Source organism: Thermobia domestica, chromosome 1 (genome assembly GCF_964235325.1).
Source record: "Thermobia domestica chromosome 1, izTheDome1.hap1.1, whole genome shotgun sequence".
NCBI classification, from domain to species: Eukaryota; Metazoa; Arthropoda; class Insecta; order Zygentoma; family Lepismatidae; genus Thermobia; species Thermobia domestica.
The window spans coordinates 135,097,809-135,119,020 of NC_137454.1; the positions used below are offsets into that span (position 1 = coordinate 135,097,809).

The window sequence follows — 21,212 nt, forward strand, 5'->3', positions numbered from 1 at the left end:
TTATGATTATGATTGTATCTTGTATGATTCTTTTTAGACAGCTAGTTGAGGTTTTAATCAGACTGGAGGCCCCGTCCACCTGGAGGCCCTGGTTTACAGCTCCCCTAGCCCCCCCGTTTAATCCGGCCCTAGTAGCATAGTATCTTCCTTCTGCTTTGAAGTTTAACACAAGCCTTTGACATTAGTCTGAAATTCTACACTTAATAAAAATACAAAAATTAAAATTAAAGAATGAAGAAATGCCTGTAAATGTTTCTGGTACCTCCAAAATTGATTTTTTTTTCTCAGCTGTAGTATTTCCACTGATCTGATAGGAAAATCTCCATGTTACAATGTTATGTACTGTCTTCATAGAATAGGTTTCGACTATCATCGTATGAATGCAGCACAAAGCACCATATACACTGCTATTTCACATAAATTTTATCTCTACAAGCTACACAAACCAGCATATGTACTGTTTTTCCATATAAATGTAATGGCTACAAGATAAATGAAGAAAGCATCATACAGCTTTTTAAAAAGCTGTAAAAACAATTAGAACATTAAGTAAACTTTCTTCTTTTAACTTGTAGCAATAAAATTGAAGTTTATATCGATGTGATTTCTCTGAGGAGCCGCCACTGAAGTGGGGTTATGGGGGTATTGGCGGAGAAAGTCACTGAACAATTTTTACAAATAGACAACTTTCTTTCTTTTCTTTTTTTCTTTTTTTTTTACTAACAGTCAGGTGAATTTATGGGGGTACGCCATGGACCCAGAGGGAGATTAATGATGGTTAATGATTATCGCTGGCATCTTGACGATTAATGATGAAAACTTTGATGGGGTGAGAAGGTGGAGGGAAATCCAAGAAATAAAATTAGATTGTTTTTATAAGAAGAGAGAGCACAGATGCAGTGTAAAGTCAAATATTTATTCTACATTAATTATTTTTTTTCTGCTGAACAAGTGAAGTTTTATTAGGAAGGTATACAAATGTATGTCGAGTCACGAAGTTTTGGCGAAGTTTTGGACTCCCACATGGGTGCGCCCCAGATCTATAAACTGATATCAAATCAAGTTTTTTCTTTCTTTCTTTTCTTTTCTTTTTTTTTTATGCCAGAAGTGAGTATTCTATCACAACGTGTTCTTCAACTGTTGTTTTTATCTTTGTTCGCGGTCACCGTACGTTTTGGGATTTATGATACTGTATTTAGCATATCGTACATTTTTACACACTTTATTTTTTCGTCATTCTGTATATACATAAATAAATGTTTGTTCAGTGCTTGAGACTCAATTCTAACACTCTATAAGTGCCACGCAGTTATGTTGATGCGAAGTCCACCTATTAAGTCAATTTACCTTTTTCATGCATTGAGAACAAAGGATATTCAAGTAGACAAGAGAATCTTTCTGAATGATTTTATGGGAGATACAAGTATCAGCGAACTTGTACGCGTATTGTTGAGCGGAAGAATGAAATCGAGTACCCCGATGGTGTGAATGAAACAGGAGAGACTGGGATGGGAGGTGGTTTAAACAGGCACCACGAGTTAAACGATTTTACACACAGAAAATTCTTTCTCTATCATGGAGTTTATAATATGCAAACAAGCGATGGAGGGACTTCCGAACGTATTTTGTCTGTAGTGAATACAAAAATAAACATTAGAGTTGAAGTACCCATAATTAACTCACTTAGAAGGAATCGATCCATTGGTGCTTACGTCTCTTTTCAGCATAAAGGTTGTATGAGACGAGATTTATTTTTAAGTTGATATGAGAACCACTGTTAGTTTATATCCGTGGCAATTATCTCTACGGAGAATCGAACCGAAATTGTGCGCGTTAACCGCTGGGTCACAAAGAAGCATAACCTGTAAGGGAGTACAGCATTCAAGCGAGGAGGCAAAATAGCCTTCCTTTTAATATGTGTAATAATTTTCGGAAGAGTACTATAGAGGTTGATTCATTTATATTGAGCCTAGGAAATGCCGTGTTTCAACAATCGGTTATATTCAATCTACAGTTCACTTCTACTGACTATTGCCCTGCATTGGAGTTTCCATTGGACAGGAGATTGCGTTTCAGCTGGACCATGGGTATTGTATCTCACTCATCTTTGCAGGCTTTCCACAGTCCAGTGACGGTGCGGACTCGACGATGGGACAGGCACAGCTTGAAGAGTCCGAAAGCACAAAATAGTCTATTGGACTCGGATCTAGACTCTTGTCAGGGATGTCAGAGAAGGAAATTAAAAAAAAAAATAGTTTCCTGTTCCATGCGGTGATAGAATTTCAGCAATGTTTTCGCCGCGTGACTAGATGCCTTGTGTTGGTGCATATCAACCTAGTTCAAGTCTTGTCCGTACAGTGCTAGGATTTCACGCTGGTATATTTCAGCCAGGGCATTAGTCTGTTCTACGCAGCATTGATTTTGATGTTTTGCTCCAACTTTCGGAACACAGTTTGGCTCAGTACGAGAAACCAACCACAATCATGAACCTTTTGGGAAATAGTTCTAGTTGTCCGAATCGGTGTACTATGGCCCAGGACTTTGTTCCGCATATTTACATATAATACGATTTACAATGGCACGGCCTACACAGAATTATACACTTGATACACTTCTACGATGACCCAATATTTGGGTCGGAAAGGGCACAATGAAGTCCTCCTAGAATCTGTCCAGTTTCGGCGACATCAGACTACTCTCGGCCACATTGCTCTAATTTCACGGTAATGGGCTGCGCATGCGAGGTACAGTTACACATTGAATTCGGCTCAATATAAATGAATCAACCTTTGTATTACATAAAAATAACTCCTAGAGTCTAACTAGTACAAGTTTCATAATGGTTTAGTACCCATATGAAGCTGCCTTGGGAAAGGACGTGTCGTAACAAATTTCTTCTGCCAAACCTTCTATTCTCGGCGCCCCTTGCCGCTGCAATGGCTGACCCTTTCCTTCTGAGTGCCATGAATAGGCAGCTCCATTAAAAAAAAAAAAAAAAAAAGTTTTCAACAAAGACATATCACACACAAAGTTCTGATAATTGTGATAATGAAATACAGACGATCTGTTTCGCCGTTGTCTCAGTGACTCTTTTGGTATTCTGCATTCAAGGGCCAAGCAAAAGTTGACTGTCTGATTATACCTAGATGCAATGCAAACTGTTTTTGTTTGAATATTTCAATCCCAGATAGCACGAATACTTGCGGCAAATTTTTGTTTTGTTTAGTGGAGCAAACAATCTGAAAGTTTGCGAAGGCAAAATTTCTTAATATTTATTAAAAGCTTTCAATGTGATCTGCAAATTTTCGCTGATTTGTAAAAATAAATTCACCACTGCAATTAACTTGCATCTTTTTTGAATATATAACGTTGAAAGTTTGCCGTCGCAAACAGTTTGCAACTCTGTAAATAAACTTGTTTCGAAAAACTTGCTGAAAGCAAATATTTGATTATATTACCGAGTACGCGCGCATCGTACAAAGAATTCACTGCGCTACATCAACTGTGACAAAACAAGCGGGAAGGGAGAATCGAGAAACACCAATGCACCAGAGGACTCCAGAATAAACTCACTGGTCTCTTATCACATGTTTTTATTGACCCAGGCAGCCTGACGTTATTTTGTGAATGTGTGTGAGAGTAAGTACAGGGATATGATTGTTGAGTAAGTAGATAAATTGCGATATCCTTTGTCTGTGCGTTTATCGTTCGTAAGTTTTTTATCTTTGGCAAGTAGCTAAAGATGTTTAATGCTTGCCACTAAGAAAAGACGGATCCACATTATAAAAATTTTGATGTTTCATAAAGTTAGGTTTCACTTTATAAATTTGCAGCAACATTATCTGATACATTTGCAGCAAACATGATCTTGCGATCGTGAAAACACTTTCTGCAATGTTGCTGCAAACCTTTTAATATTTTCACCAAATTTATCAGCTCATTTTCGGAAATTTTGTCAAAGAAAATTTGCACAACATATTTGCAGCAAAGTCCTGGCAAACTTTCTTACTGTGCAGTCGCAAACATTTCGTTTGTAATGGCAGATGTTTTCATTTTCTGAGGCAACTTTGCTGCAAACTCAGCCAGCGTCAACTTCGTTATTTGCATTGAACTTTCGGCAAATTTTATCATTTGAAAAGGCAAGTTTTTTGCAAACTTTTTAGTTTGCCTTTGCAAATTTTTAAACATTTTTAAAAATTTTTCTGTGCTATCTGGGAATGATTTTTACTTTTTGTTACTTAAATTTTAACAAATGAAGGGGAACACGCAAGTTTGCGACTAATCTAAAATCTTATAATGTAGTCTTCCTCTAGAAAAAGCTGGCCACTCACCGCTCTTTGACAAGCCATGTATTCCTATACACACAGTCGGAAATAAATCAAACATGAATATTCTATTTGGTCAATTAAAGTTTTCATTTAGACCCTAAGTATTAAAATTTCTATGTGCTATTGCTAGGTTATGCAAGCAAAGTTTTAAAGCAAGGTTAAGTGGCCATTTTTTTAAAGAAGACTGTACATATCCCATATACACAAAATGAATAGCAGGGTAATTTAAGTATTCAATAATAAGTAATATGAGCTCCGTCTAGGGCTCCGGTGGCTCTGGAAAAGGGGGACTTCCTCGCCAAGTTGAAAAGCCTAGTTATCGTAGTTGAATACCTAAATAAAAACTTGATATTATAAATCCTTTAAGTTTTGTGCAACGAATCAATATTTAAGGTGTATCAGAGACAGAGGAGCACTCACGACAGTTCACAGACTCTGGCCCCCTTGCCAGACAAGTGATTCATAATTCTGTTTAAATAATATACTTTTTTTTTTTTTTTTTTTTTTTGTCTGCACCAGGACTCACTCACGGGAGATTAACCAGGTCCGGACTTTCGACTTAGGGACTCCCCAACAAAAATTTCTTTGTGCTCGCCTGGTCAGGAAATATTGAAGGCATGTGACCAGAAACACCCGCAGGATTTCTTTCCAAGGGAATGCTCATTTTGAATCTGACCCAAACGTTGTCGGTGTTGTTTTGAAACGCCCTGTAGAAATTATCAAGGATGTTACAACATCTTTCGATATTATGAATGAAACTTCCACAAGAGAGAGCTGATCGTAGTTTGTATTTAAATGTTTATTCACTGATGCCACCTAACGGTGGCCTTGAGAACTAGATGTACACAGTCCACGCGCTGTGTTGTGAGTGAACTTTCAAAGCATATATAGGGAGGAAGGATTCTTCTTTCCTTCATGGTATTTCTCCTAAATTCAATCCTATGAGTTGTTTGCTAATTAGATTTTACATACCGTAAATACCATAGAGCAGTGGTTCTCAAACTTGTCGTTACTGCGACCCACATTAAATAATAAAATGTATTTGTGGCCCACTTACTTTTATTCAAATTCACATTGACATTTTAGGAAATAATGGTGTATTTCAAAGTAGTTAAATTTTGTAAATGATATTTCTAATTTCACTTCGTTCAATAACAGCCCGTAAGAGTGATTAATATGAAATTTATTTGGGGATGTGAACACCTCGAGCGACCACAAATATTACAAAGTAGAGATCGATGTGTAAATTTTAATAAATCCAAATTTAGGCCTAGTTGGTTTCTTTTTTTATGTCTATTGTAAATATCTCACTTTCAAACTAAATTGTAACGTAAATTTATGAATGTAGTGGTCCAGTCGTTTAGAGCAGTGCTATTCAACCTTTTTTTTCCCTCGCATACCCGTAGACACAGCCATTTAATTGTGTACCCCTGAAGCTGTTTTTAAAAAAATAAATCGAAATGAAATTATTAAAATTAATACTCATGTTTTCTTGATTAAAAAGAAGACAAATAGAGACCCAATAAAAGGACAATCAGCATGGCAATCAAAAGACTATTTAAGGATAAACTGCACATCCAAATAATAATAATAATAATAATAATAATAATAATAATAATAATAATAATAATAATAATAATAATAATAATAATAATAATAATAATAATAATAATAATAATAATAATAAATAACATGGGAAATTTCAAAATTTTCTTCAACTACGATCATTCAATAAAAATTGGAAATAGGCCTATATGCTTATTTTAGTATTACTTACCCCCGTTGGATAGCACTAGTTTAGAGAACATCAGTCGGTGCCTATCGAGCAAATGTAACGTAAATTTCTTTCACAATAAGTATATCATATGAAACTGTATGCATGCGCAAAGAAGGTTAAAGTGTTTCCATACAAAGGTAACACAGAGATAATACTACACCCGACGCAATGACCTACTCCCTGACAGATTTTGACTCAGCCACTATCTTCCCATCCTAACCCAACATCTCTACTGATTGTTTAACAGGGCAGTGCTCTGTGTAACCCCTTACTTTTTGCCTCATTAACCAACACTTCCAATTTTCATTTTCTGAATAGTACTTCACAATATATGTTTCTGCATTAAAAAAAATATATATATATATATATCATAATTGAAAGTAAAACTTCTCGCGACCCACCTACAAACAGTCCGTGACCCACCAATGGGTCGCGACCCACACTTTGAGAAACACTGTCGTAGAGGATGCAAAATGTTCCTTTCTTTCTAGCTTTTGTCGTCTTTGTCTTTTAGCGTTTTCTTGGTTTGTTCTCAGCTCGCGCTAAGTGAGCTTTGTGGTGGACAAATACCGTGTGCGTGGGTTTTCTCGGGGTTCTTCTGTTACCTCCCACTTTCTTCATTCCACCATTTCATTCATTTTTCATCATCACCGTCTCCTTTAGCCTACCCGGCATAACGGTGGGACATAGAACTTAGAGACTTCATTTCATTTTGAATTTTTGCTTGGAAAGATTTCAGATATCATACCATCAACTTATATTTTCAGAACAATAGTAAGAATCACACTGTAGTAAACTCCATATGGTAGCATTGGAGAACTTTTCTTGAGGCGATAATCAAGGTTACATGTAGATTCAATACTTCCGATCCCAGACTCACTAGAATAAATAATACAATAACCAGGGTTACCATTTAGGTAGGGCAGAAAGTAACTGCCTCTTGAATTTGAAAAGCATTTTTAATAAGAAATACAATGTACTATTTAAAAAGAAAAAGAAAAAAAAACGTGAAACTCATGTCGGTGGACAGTCAGGCCCGCAACCAGAGGGGGTGCTCGGGGGAGCCTGTCCCCATAAACTTTTCGGAGCCCCTCCAGACCTTAACACAAAATGCTATTATTAATACAAAAAACACAATTTAGCTATTTGTAAGAGAAGTTTTAATGATTTGGCCCCCTAACATATTCATGGCCCCCCAAACTTTTGTGGCTGGTTGCAGGCCTGTGGGCAGTCTTGGCTTATGGTAAAATCTGCAATGGAGCTACTCACCACAGCAATTACTTTTGCCTACGAGACGTGATTTGGGGTACAGGCCAGGCGGGAAACCGGGGAATTTCCCGGTGGGCCCTGGACGGTACTTTTTTCGTGGGCCCTTCGCCTTGTATCGTGGTAGACCTATATATACCCCCCCTCCCCCCCAAAAAAAGGAACGCGTCAAGCACTCCTTGTATATGCGGGAGCAACTCAAAGGAGGACGACAACAGATCGAGTAAGTCGACAACAGGAGGACAATACAGTCAGCTAATCCCAGATCAGCATTGCTAGCCCATGATGTTACGAAAACAGCCTTTCACATTTTTTGTAATTCAATCCTTGAAAGGTTCCTGATTTCCCACTCTGCTTTATTTAATATAATTTTGCTACTATTGAAGTATTAAGCTAAATTGAAATCTCAAATGTTGCCATAACTTGAAACTAAATAATAATTTACATTTTACAGCACAATTGTTTTCCATATGGAAGATATTTAGGACAGATTAAGACCATTGGGGGTTCTGAAGCGGAAAGATACAAGGGGCCCATCAAAAACTTTTATAATGTGCCCTCTGTCAATATGTTCAAAAGGGTCCATGAATTGTGGAGGGGAGACTCGTGTCGTGTTTTTTAAACTTTTATTGTGAAAATGTTTTCAGTAATTTTTAAAATTTCTGGGGTCCTCTTGGTCACAGAGTCCTGGAGCAAAAAATGAAAACTCAACTCATTTTTTTTTCTAAAAAAGAGAAAAATATTTATATCTTTAGAGGAAAATCACGGAAGCAATCACTATGTTGCAAGTAACTAGCATTTTAAATTATGTATTTTAAAACACGTGTTACCTCTGAAGCACGGTGGTACTTATTACCTAACGTTTGCGAAACTCCGTGCCGCAAAGAGTTAAGGGCATCATAAGGGGCATTGTTGTGCAGATGCAAATTTAAGACAGCTTTCTTTCTATTTCCCTAAAAATTCTTAAAGAAAATAAATAAAATTTAATAATTCGTACTTTACTTTAAAAGGATTTACCTACGTAGAGTTTTCCTAAGGACTGCGTGGTTTAATGTGAAATAAGTCCTTTGTGAGCCTATGGTCTTGGCTTGTGAGAAATAAGTACAATATACTATACATTTGCTTTGAGTTGTGAGTACTACCAGTTCGCAGTACGTACATGTTAGGGAGGAGGAAGTGCATACATATGCATGGGCCCCCTGGAAAGGTCTTCCGGTGGACCCCTGGGTTGCAGTACTGCCCTGTTTGGGGTTGTCTTATCTCGAAAAGCTGTCATCAAAGTGCCGTTTCGTCTCGGAAAGTATATTTTTTCTATTGGAAGACTTTCCCTCGTCAAGAAAATTCTGTTTCGTCTTGTCTCGTGGCCAAAACAATGAATGTGCGTGAGCAGAATATCAAACTATGGTAATTTACTTTCAGTGTCTCCTTCAGGGACGTACGCAAAGGTTAGGTCCTAGGGGTCCCGTCCACCCCGAAATCCCGATTTTCCTGTAAGTTCAATCTAATATTAGGGGTGATTTTACAAAATTTAGTATGATTTATCCGCATATTGAATTTTGACCCCCACCCTTCAAAATAAATTACTGCCTACATCTCTTGTCTACTATTATGATTATTTTCTAAATCTAGTCACCCTACTACAGGTAGGCTATATGGTTTACAGACAATGGACTATGGACATCTGGTACAGATCCAAAATAAAAATTATGTGCAAGAAAGAATAACAAGTTACACATTCGACTACTCAAAGGCCGTACAAATTACAAGTATTTGATAATAACTGTATCTTTTTTTTTTTTTTTTTTTTTAAAGAATCCTAACTAACTTAAAGTCGAAATAAGCTTATCTAAAAAGTCCAATTAACTTTTTGTTTAGTTACAAAATTGCCAGAAAAAAAGTAATTTGTTTGAAAACGAACATAGTGATTATTATTAAAGTGATTTGGTCTAATTTCATCAAATCAGGACATCATTCAATTCAAAGTCTTTGAGAAAACGTATATAGGGAGTATCGATTTCCGACATCGACTTAGCTATTTGGACTCCAAACATTTGTATGTTTTGAAGTTGTGACAACACGCTGAAAACTTGCATTCCGTTATTCGAGAATTCCATGTTTTGGAAAGGAGATGTATGAAAGAAAATGTTGGCGTGTAACAAAATTGTATAGTTGCAGTAGGTATTGTGCATGACTACCGAAAGAACATAACAACACTTCATTGGATTTAGAACCTGTTCGCTTGTAAGATATAAGATATAAGATGAAAAAGATACAAGATTTCAATCAGGTTCGCGAAGTTAATCAGCACTTGAATCCATTTGGCTCCCTACGAATCTTCTCTCTTCTTGTATTGATGCTTAAACTCGACAACAGTGAACAGAAATGAGCATGTGTTCGACAGATTAATTTGCATGTCTATTAAGCAATTTATAGTAACAAAAGCGAATAGGACGTATTTCCGGAAAATTAATTATAGCCTATAGTGTACAGCAGGGACGTAGCTAGGGTGGGGCACGGGGGCACCGCCCCCCCAAATCTTGGTTTAGCCCCCTCAAATATTTATTTAAAATTATGTTACAAATTGTTTTTATCCGACAATAAATGAAAAAAATATCCATAGTAAACTGAAACTATTCGTACTTCCAAGAAAAGGTTATTTTTAAAAACCCATTTATAGGCTATTTCTTAAACATTAAGTGAACTGTAATGTGAGTATAAGATCAGTAACTTTGGGGTTGGGAGTCGTCATTGTTAACATTGCTAGGTTCTTCCAGCCCATAGTGATTCCAGCCTTATAGTCGTCTTGAGGTACCAAGGGCTAAAAATCCATGCGAATGCACTTTTTATAACCGCCTAACAAGTAAAGGGTCCAAATGGTTGAGTTGAGATGCAGGATGAGACATAGTGCACCTGATAGAGTATGTGAAAATATTTTTATGTGCAAAATTATAGCGCCTGAGCGCCATAAGGAACGGAGGGGGAGGGGGGTCAAATTTGATGGGAGAAGGGCTATGTTATGTTATAGAAATATATCAAATAAACTGTTAAATCGTAAAAATAGTGAAAGATAGACAATTCAAACAGTGGTAGTTTCACATATTGACAAAAGAAAAATGGGCAAAGTAGATCAGGAACTCCCACCGCTATTTTGAAATAGGTGATATTTTTTGAAATGGAAAGGTACTCACGTGATATATCAATTAGGGCCAACATGTTCTTAAACAGTCAATTATGAACTTTAGTGATCGTTATCTGTACTTATTTGGAAAATTTAGGACCATCTTTATAGTTATTTACGAAAATTTAGGAGAATGATGACAACACTGTGAACGAGTTTGTCAGAAAATTCTGCAAGGAAGATATATCTGTGATTGGTGGCATTCAAGCATGTCGTCCTAAAACAAAACTGTTCTTGATAAAGGAGGCAATGGAAGAGTTTGCTACGCAATTCGAAATAGATTTTCCTGAATATCAGTGGCGTAACCAAAGGTTTGGGGACCTCCCCGCAGACAGCGTGGAGTGGGACCCCCTTCTCTACAGCCCACTTCACGATTTGGGGCCCCCTAATGGCTTGAGGACCCCCACAATGCGGGGTCTGCGGGGTCCTTATTTACGCCCCTGCTGAATATGAATTCGTTATTGTAAAAATTACGTAGAATCTCTTATGAAGAAAGAAATTACAAATATCTCGGACCTGCGATCTGTTCTGCCCAAGGCAATTTTCCCCCAAATTACGAATTGGCTGGAAATAGTCTTGACGCTACCTGCGTTATCAGCTTCGTGTGTGTGTTCTTTCAGCGTGCATAAGACTCCCAAATCCAGTGGCGTATTTACGATTTTGTTTCGGGGACTTTGCTAACTTTAGTCCTGGAAATATGAAAATTCTGCAAGATATGTCATTTACTTTAATATAGTAAATAAAATTTCGGGGGAAGGGCTTAAGCCCGGAGCCCCCCTAAATACGCCAATGATCAAATCATATCTTCGTTGTAGCTAAGTCTGGTCAGGACAGAACATCAGCATTAGCCGCACTTGAAATAGAACAAGCGATAGCCTCTAAGCTTGAAGAAGATAAAATTATTGACATAGGCCTATTCAGAAAGTCGTAGATAAGTCAGCAAGTCGCAAAAATATAAGTCTTTGAGAGCTTGTGTGTTCAGTTTTGGTAACCTCATGGAAGTCATGTCACTTTTTTAGGGTAGTTAATGTATTACCTGTTACCTATTACTTACTATATTATTTATAACTATTTCTCAAGCTACAAAGTATATAAAGGTACAAGGCAAAAATGTACAGTATATACAGGGTGTTTCAAAATAACACCGACAACGTTTAGGAGGTGATTCCTGACACCAAGATAAGACAAAAAGTATAGACCAACCTGGGTAGACAAATGTTTCCTTTCGGAGTTATAGACTGCCGAAAATAAATGTTGAAGGTCCATAGCTCAAAAACTATGCGACCTACCGTAGTCGGTTCAAGACTTCACTTAGGAACTAGAATGTACCCTAACCAAATATCCAAGTTTCAGAATCCTGCGATACTTCCACAACAATTTTTATAGAGGGAATTTGGCTACGTGCATATAATCTGAAGTACTCACGAACTACATCTATAAAAATTGTTGTGGGAGTACCACAGGATTCTGAAACTTGGGCATATAGTAGTTCCTAAGTGAAGTCTTGACCCGACTACGGTAGCTCCCATAGTATTGGAGCTATGGACCTTCAAATTTCATTTTTTTTTCATGTTTTCCGCAGCCTATAACTCCGAAAGAAAGCATTTGTACACCCAGGTTGTCTATACTTTTTCTTATTTTGGTGTCAGGAATCACCTCCAAAACGTTGTCGGTGCTATTTTGAAACACCCTGTATAAACGTATCAAGAAGTATTTATATGAAGTATTGCGTTTCTTAATGTTCTAGTTGCATAAGTAAACAACACGATTAATACATAGTTTTTAAATTATTGTTTCATTATCACATTTCGTAGGAGAAGTTTGCTTTTCTCTTCTAACCCTCGAAAGAGTAGTTAAAGTTTAATTTAAAACAATTTATTGAGGTCTCCATACGATGTTTTCGTGTTGATTATCGGTTGCCACGCCACCCGATTCAGCGAATTATCGTGAGTACACAATATAATATTATTCAATTGCAAATATGGCCCCCGCAAACTCAGAACTCTGGCTACGTCCCTGGTGTACAGTAAAAGATAGTTTAGGAAAAGATTTTCCCAAAGTACTACTAACAAGTTACTTTTAAAAAAAATAAATAATAAAAAAAAAGATTTCCAAACTATGTTATGCGTTTTCGATGTCTTATAAAACGGTTATGTACGTTTGTGTGTCTGTCAACAGGTATCAAAGCATGACCAAGAAGACTTATCAAGAAGCATTTTTTAAAAAAATCGATTTAGCCTCCTAATAGTATACGTTCCATCTCCTTCGTTAAGTTTGTGTTTACACCATAGGTGGATGAAATTTACTATTTCCGTTTACGACGTTTATCACCATAAAACAAAAACCGAGAAAGATAGGACAACTATCTTTTTGCAATCGATTCATTGTCTCAAGAGAATATATCATTACCACCCGCAAAAGTCTACCGAAACTGGAGGTGGTTGGAATTTACTACCAGTTCCGGGTTGAATTCTGATTTTCGTAGAACGAACACGGTAAAAGATATCGAAAAGTTGATTTTTGCAATCGATTCAACGTCCCATAAGAAAGTTTTAACTCCTCCATTAATATTCTATTCAAACCGGAAGTGGTAGAAACTGACATTCGTAGTTTCAACGTTGATCCCATAGCCCAAAAATGGTAAAAAGATGTCGAGATGCGGTTTCCTGCAATCGATTCAGCGACCTAAGAATAGATTCTAACCTCCGTTAACCTTGTATTCAAACTATTATAATCAACCGTTTACATTTTCAACTTTTATTCCCATAGAACAGAAACGATAATAGATGTCGAGAAGTGTTCTTTTTGCAATCTATTAAGCGTCTCAAGAAAACATAACTACTCACAACACTCAGCGGAAACCAGAAGTGTCTGAAATGTATAAGTACCTCCATTTTCAATATTGATTTCCATATAACAAAAGCAGTAAGAGTTACGGAGAAGTTGTTTTTCGCAATCGATTAAGTGTTCCAAAAAGAAACTTCCATCTTCTTCGTTAACCCTGTATTCATACCGAAAGTGCGGGAAATCAAACATTTCCGGTTTCAACGTTTATTGTCACAGAACAAGAACGGTAATAAATAGCGACAAGCGGTTTTTAACAATCGATTCAGCGACTCAAGGGAATATACCATCACCACCCTCAACACAATCAAAACCGGAAGTGTCTGAAATTTACTAGTGGTTTCGTTTTCAATACTTATTTCCATAGTGCCAAAACGGAAAGCGTTTATTATTCTTTTTTCTTTTTTTTTTTTACTTTTGTCTATTTATTGAAACCGGAAGTGGTGAAAATATATGATTTTATTTTATTTTATTCCTTTACTGAATTTGTTACTTTATTGCAACAAAAAGTGGTAGACATCAATTACCACTTCCGATTTTAATGTTAACCTCAATACATCCAAAGCAATAAGAGACAGCGAGTAATGGCTTTTTGATATGGATTCAGCATCCTAGGAATAGGTTCTATCTTTAATCTTATTTATCTATTTCAACCAGTAGTTATAGATGTACTACCATAAGTTTAAATATTGAATTCCCATAGTTTGGAAGTCTAGTCTACCGTAGTTTCATACTGTGAAACGAAACTTACTTGCTTTATCATTAATGACAGCTATTAAAAAAAAAAAAAAAAAGGTAAAATTTCCTCTTACTTATTAATACGTTAAGTGCTGATACAGTATTAAATGTTTATTAGTAATGATAGTATATTGAGTTAATCATTGATGGAAGTTCTAGATCAGGCTATTTCTAACTCGATGCTCTGTGATGCTACTACTTAGTGCCCCTATTTTAAGCAAACTGCAAAGAGAGAACAAGGAGCATAAAGAAAACCTGACATTCATAAAAGACAATAGGGATAGGCAAACTATAACATTACTAATTTTCCAGATACGCTATTCGTCAACCCATAGAAGCCTAGGAAGACTTGCAGTGGAGCCTAGGAAGTACCTCACCCAAACCCAAAATCTTAGCTTGCAGTGGAGCTAATAGTTCCTTTTCTCGCTTGCTTGCAGTGGAGTCTTGTGGGAAACTTTACCTCTCTTTCTGCTTGCAGTGGGGCAGCGAGAGATTCCTAATCACAACCTAGCCTAGCTTGCAGTGTAGCTTTGTCGGAATCACTGTCCCTTCTCTGCTTGCAGTGGAGCAGTAAGTGTCCTACACCACCTCACGTAGTTTGCTATTGAGGAATCTTTCCTGATACCGTCAGGTCGAAGAAACATCTATTCCTACCTTGTACTAGAGAATTTACATTATTGTAGCATTTTTGTAAAATGCTGTTTATATCCGATTTAGTACGATGGGATATTACAATATATACTAGTAGAAGTCGTTCACCCTTTTCTTTTTATTCACACTTTAGATATCAGTTACAATCTAACTGATAGAATAAGTTACAATATAACTAGTTGTGAAAAATAATACAAAAATACAGCCAACTATTTATCACAATTCAAAATTTTCCTGTGTGATTACGTAAGATAAAAGCGTAAAAGGAAAAAAAATATTAAAAGAATGTCAATTAGGATGTTTTACTTACTAGTATAGCCAGAAAGTGGTCCACATTGTCCTGTAGTCGGTCCATCAACAGAATTGAGAATAAATATTTGATCGATATCGCATACTCCTCCCAATTTCCGAGCCAATTCTACGTTGGTATATTCAATTCTAAAATAGAAGAAACAGTAAAGAAAATTAATCTTAGTTTCAATAATAATAAGAATCTATTCTATACTTGATAGCTTTTGACAAAAATAAATAAATAAATAGCTGAAGTTCTTGTTCTCTCCCCGGTAGGGAATTAAAAATAAATGGGAAATATTTGAAACACAAATTTGTTCGTCTCTAATAGTTTACGGTAATTTAATTTACTGAAGCCATGGAAGTACCCTATTTCAAAATAATCCTTCAATATAAGGATTCAAATAAACTGGTATGTGCATGAAAATAAATGTAGAATATACGTGCCTCTGCTTTCTTTACCAAGCACCCATGTTTATTTGTAGTCATAAATGCAACATGCAACTTTTGAAACCATGCATTTTGCTGAGACCGGAACTGACAAAATCACTTGGCTCGTTTATGGATGCCAAGCATGACGTATTCCGCCAGTACTTCAGGTCAGTGTTTCTTTTAGACATGGTTTTGGAGGGACAGTGCCACCCCGGTGCTCTGAGAGTGCCCCTACCTCTGGAGGAGACCAAAATAATGTCTCTATAATATAATTATAAATAGAATAGTACCGCGTAAAAATAATATGTGTGCTGTCTCGGAACATTTCTTTATGAAAGAAAAACTGCTGCCGGTGAGTTCCAAAGAAATGTACTGCATATGCAAACTTACGATATTTATGTTTTGTGTTGAGCTTCTATAAACATTATAATGAAGGAGAAAATCGTAATTCTTGTTTAAGTTTTCGAAACAAGTTATTTTAAAGGATAAATTGATCAGTGATAAGGATGTACCAGAAAATACAATTTTACTTTCGAATGAAGAAAGATATGGAGTTAGTGAAACAAATCGAATACGAGATTGCAACAGATTTATACGTTTTCGTGTCCTCTACATACCAAAGAAGTGATTTTTCGATATCTGTCACCTTGTTCGTCCATTAATTTGTTCATCCTGATATGTATTCGCCAAGACGCTATACCATTCAACGTATTTGTACCAAATTTCAAACTTAAGTTTATTATGATATTCTAGAGAGATTTTTTAAAAAAAAAATTCTTCCTGCCCAGAAAAATAAGGATAGCTTACTGAAGGGTGAAAGTTAATGAAAATGCAATTTTGCTGAAAACGACTCTAACGATCTTGTTTAATTTTCATAATCAATATTTCATTAACAACCTTAAAATGATATATAAGCTATTTTTCTGGCTAAAATCCAGAAGGAATAGTTTATTCTAAGCGGTAAGTTTTTCTCGGATGATTTTCTGAAAAACATATTTCATAAATAAAGACTATAATATGGTATAAACCATTTTACATTTTTAAAATCATAATACGATAGTTTGCTCATGAGGTAAGTTTTCTACGGTACAAAGTCTTCCGGAAACGTCTATTATAATTTTGTTCATATTTCGTAAATATTTCCGTACTAATTGCAGCATGATATGATTCAGTTTAGTGAGAGAAGAAAGTTTACTGCGATGCCCCGTACACCTTATTTATAAGTACTTATATTATTTGAAACCTAAAATGCAACATTTGGAACCTTCCACTTTCCTTGTCACCGAAAGTAACGAAACTACTTGACTCATTAATTATCCAGATACAATTTACTATATGATGCATACAAATGCATCTGTGAATTGTTCGAACACTCTGTTCCAACTCGTTACAATTAAGGGCCAATGTAGGGGCCTAATTGTAATTTCATCTTATAATAAATTTCTATATTCTAATCACCATTTGAACATATACACATAGACGTGTAAGATGTTTCTTATTCATTACCTAACAGCACATACGTCACTCTGTATAGTAATATCATAATCACATGCCAGTGTCCCTATGGAGCGTGCAGGGTAGTCAGGAGATCGGAAGTACGTCACTCGCTCAGAAGAAAGGTCACCACAGGAATACTGAACTGAAATCAAACACAAAAAGTCAGCAATTGAAAAATCCAAGTGTTAAATATTTGTGAAAGCAATTCTCAGAGTATAATATGGTCAAATTTAATATGTTACATCAGGGGCGGATCCAGGGGAGGGGGGCAATCGCTTCCCCCCAGAAGAGTAAACTTTCTTATTTTATATATAAATAAAGCCCATCCCAGAGTTTGGAGCTCTTAAAAGTAGTTCTAAGTAGCAGTGTTACAGCCTCCCCCCCCCAGAAGTCCGTTCTGGATCCGCCTCTGTGTTACATTATTTCTAATACCGTTTAAAGAAATTAAGCCTGCACATGAATATAACCTGGTTCAATCTAAGTAATGTTCGTTTGTACAACTAATGATCGTTTGTATGAGAGATCATAAGAGCTTGTATAGTCATTTGTATACGAGCTATGGATCATGAGAGCTTGCACAGTTTCGCGTATGCACCATGCACATTAACACATTGTATATACTGGGAGTTCTAGATCAAACGTTCAGTGCTTGATAAATCACAAACAGTTAGAGACAGAAGGATAAAAAATAAAAAGTGAGATAGGAAAATGCCAGAAGACGCAAAAATTAAAAAAAAATATATATTCTAGTAGGCCCACAGGGTTTTTTATTATAGGATCCCGAGGAGTCTCCGGAAAATTTTAAATAGCAAGATATGCAATAATCTATACCATTAAAGAGATCATTGAAAAACAAATAACTTGTAGAAGAAAAAAAAAACTTCGTGGGTACACTACGAAATAGCCACAATTTAATCCTGAATTTCTGCACAGTCAAATAAAACGTAAAATGTTATCACTGACGGCTGGAGATTAAAAAATGAAATAAAAAGTGAGATAGGGAAACGTCAATAGGCGCATCGAATTGGGTTGTCTGCTGGTCCTACAGTGCTCTTGTCATGGAGCCTCGGGGTCACTCGAAAATTTTAAATTATAAGGTATGTAACGTGATATTTCATTGAAAATACAATGATGAAATAAACATAACTTTTATAGAAAGAAGTTTTACGTGTGGGCCTCCGTTTGAGAAATGACCACCATTTAACTGTATTATCCATCAAAAAATTCAGACTTCAATGGTGGAAACCATTTAAATGCTAAGTTTCATATGTCTATGAAAGTATTCAGAATGGCAACTAAATAAATGGTGGCAACTTAGTAAATCTTCCTCAGTTCACTCACTCACTCATTACCAACATAGAAGTTGATAATAAAAATCAAGTTAACACAATTTATACAGACTTCAGCAAAACGCATGTTGCTCTTCTTAGCAAGCTTGTAACTTTAAATTTTCACATACCCTACGTAACGTTCTATTGTCATATCTTCGCGAACGCTACAGAAATATCCTGACTTCGGAATTTGTAGTTCATTAATTTGTTTTGCATTGTTTAGTCTTAGGATCTTTGCTGTTTTTGTTATATAAGCCTATTAATGATTTACCTGATGTAATAATGTCAGAAAAGCTTTTATATGTAGATGATTAGTGTCATAGGTTCAAAGTGGGACTACGTCAGTTCGCAAACCGAAATTACTGCTCTTTGTAATTGGTACAAAATATTGTTAAACACTGAGAAGTGTGTAGTGTCTTATATATATATAAAATATATATAAAATAGTAGGAATTCGAATGTCATATAAATAGCATATAACTGCATAGAATTAAACGTATAACTGATCTTGGTGTGTCAACAAACTCTAATCTCACATAAGATACTCATCTGAATCGGATTATAAATTAAGCTTACAGAAATCTCGGTTTATAACGAGACTGGGAAGTATATACAAGGATACTAATGTGCTTCAAGTTCTAAATAATACACGTCTAGAACTAAAACACGCGTCGATAATCTGGAACACTAGTGCACAAAGTATGTAGGTTTAGACCATCTATAGTCAATTCAATACAGATTTCTGCGTTACTTAATATACAAAAATACAAGAATATAAAAATATTTTGCCATTCTTCCAAATTATTTATTACATTATCTTAAGCAAGAAGATATTATTTTCTTTTGTGTGTGTGTTATTTTAAAATAAACTTATACATAATGAGATGGATTCATCAACATTATCAGAAATCTCCTATCATGTTCCAAGAGGAAAATAAACTTGCAGTTAGAAACATTTCACGAAGTATCACAGGGTACGAATGTATAGAGTATTTCGCCTGTTAGAAGAATGTACACTTTGCATAACACACACACGTGTTGCAAAGTGTACTATATAATGTGTGTTATGCAAAGTGTACATTCTTCTAATATATATATTTGTGTATATATATATATATATATATATATATATATATATGTGTGTGTGTGTGTGTGTGTGTGTGTGTGTGTGTGTGTGTGTGTGTTAGCCTCACCCTAAAATGATCCTAGCCTCTTTTGTCTGGCTACGGACCTACTTACTTTGCTAGTATTAGTACTGTTCTTGCGCCCGCAACTTCGGCCAGCTTTCCGTTATTGGTTTAAATTGTATTAATTAAAAGCCCTAATTGTTTACTTTAATGAAGTTATTATTATTGTAATTTTGAGTTTGGCCACCAACAAACATGCAGTCACACAAATATTAATGTTCAGATCTAAATATGATTATAGCCCTTGTCCTGAAAATAAAGAATAAAACATGACCATGTTCAATATGATCACTCTGCATTTTGAAATAATTAAATTGAAAAAAATATAGGTTTTAAGTTGTAATTACGTAAATTGACACAATAATTTTAAATCGGCAAATTATCAAGGCGCTAGTGAAATCTCTCAGCGTCCGGCAGGCAAATGATAGCCCAAGGTAGTGATATCTGGAATTAGCGTGGGCCACTGAGACGTTTACCTTTTATAAGTAGTACTGTATATATGAAATAATAAACGTCATACTTTTTATATTTGTAATTTGCACTAATTGGTACACACAAACATTTCTTTCTTAGGTAAATTATTATTTTTCAATATTATTTATTTATTAACATAGTTTCAGATGAAACTGTGAAACAATTTTTAAACTAGAAACAAAAAATATAGCATAAGATGGAATTCTGGAATGAATGAAGGAAATCTATATGTAAAGAGTGTGGAGTATTGTACAGTATGAGGCAGAAACATGGACATTACGCAAAAGTGACGGAAAACGACTGGAAACTTTGGAAATGGTGTGGAGAAGAATGGAGAGAATTAGTTGGATCGAGCTAAAAACGAATGAGAGGGTGTTAGAAATGATGGGAGAGAAAAGAACAATTTTCGATACTATTGAGAAAAGGAAGAGAAACTGGTTGGAATACTGGCTAAGAAGGAACTGTATCATGAGAGTCATGCTAGAGGGTATGGTGGCAGGAAAGAGAGTAACAGGGAGAAGGAGATTACAATTGATGGACGACATCAAAACAGAAAAATCGTACGTGAAGACGAAGAGGTTAGCGGTAGACCATGGAGTATGCAAGCTTCTCAGTTGCGGCAGGTAACCTGGCAACAATGGCAGAATACTTATGATGATGATGTTTAAAGACGCGATACCTCTTGAAACACAGAAGAAACTGCAAAACCTGAGTTAAGTCGACTGGTTGGAAATCGAAAGGAAATCTCTCTCGATTAAGGAGCGAGAACACTATCTGTTCATGTGTTTAGATTGCTATGAGACGAAATGAGACAGAATTTCCGTTCCAAAACATGGAACGAGGCAAACTTTTTTCATTAGAAATGAGACATAACTTTTCTAATACATTTTTCGAGATAATACATCACTTTACGATGCTTTCAAGACGAAAACAGTCTAAACTTTTGTCTTTTAGGTAATCCTACATGTATTAGCGAAAGTGTGAAAAGTGAAGAAGAAATACTCCCATACTTCGACATCTTGGGCCTTACGCAGTCATTTTGACGTATGATTAGCGTCGTACTAAAGGCCTGACTAGTGCAGGAAACAAATGTTTGTCGAACTCTTTAGTATAGCACTAATCACGCGTCAGGACGACTCTGCATAAGGCCTATTATCCCTAGATGACGCATTAACGCATATTTTAATAATTCCATAAGTTTTCAAGGTGGTCAAAAAT

General features: G+C 35.8%; 1 protein-coding gene across 1 annotated transcript in view; it reads right to left on the reverse strand.

Annotated features, from left to right (window-relative positions):
• The window catches only part of LOC145664569 (uncharacterized), a 130,692-nt gene that overhangs the window by 46,367 nt on the left and 63,113 nt on the right, over positions 1-21,212 (reverse strand). Inside the window, exons 4-5 of the mRNA XM_081731389.1 lie at positions 17,012-17,144; positions 15,093-15,220 (exon numbers count right to left, since the gene is read on the reverse strand). Coding sequence (XP_081587515.1) covers positions 15,093-15,220; positions 17,012-17,144 — 261 coding nt within the window. The remainder of the gene's footprint in view (positions 1-15,092; positions 15,221-17,011; positions 17,145-21,212) is intronic.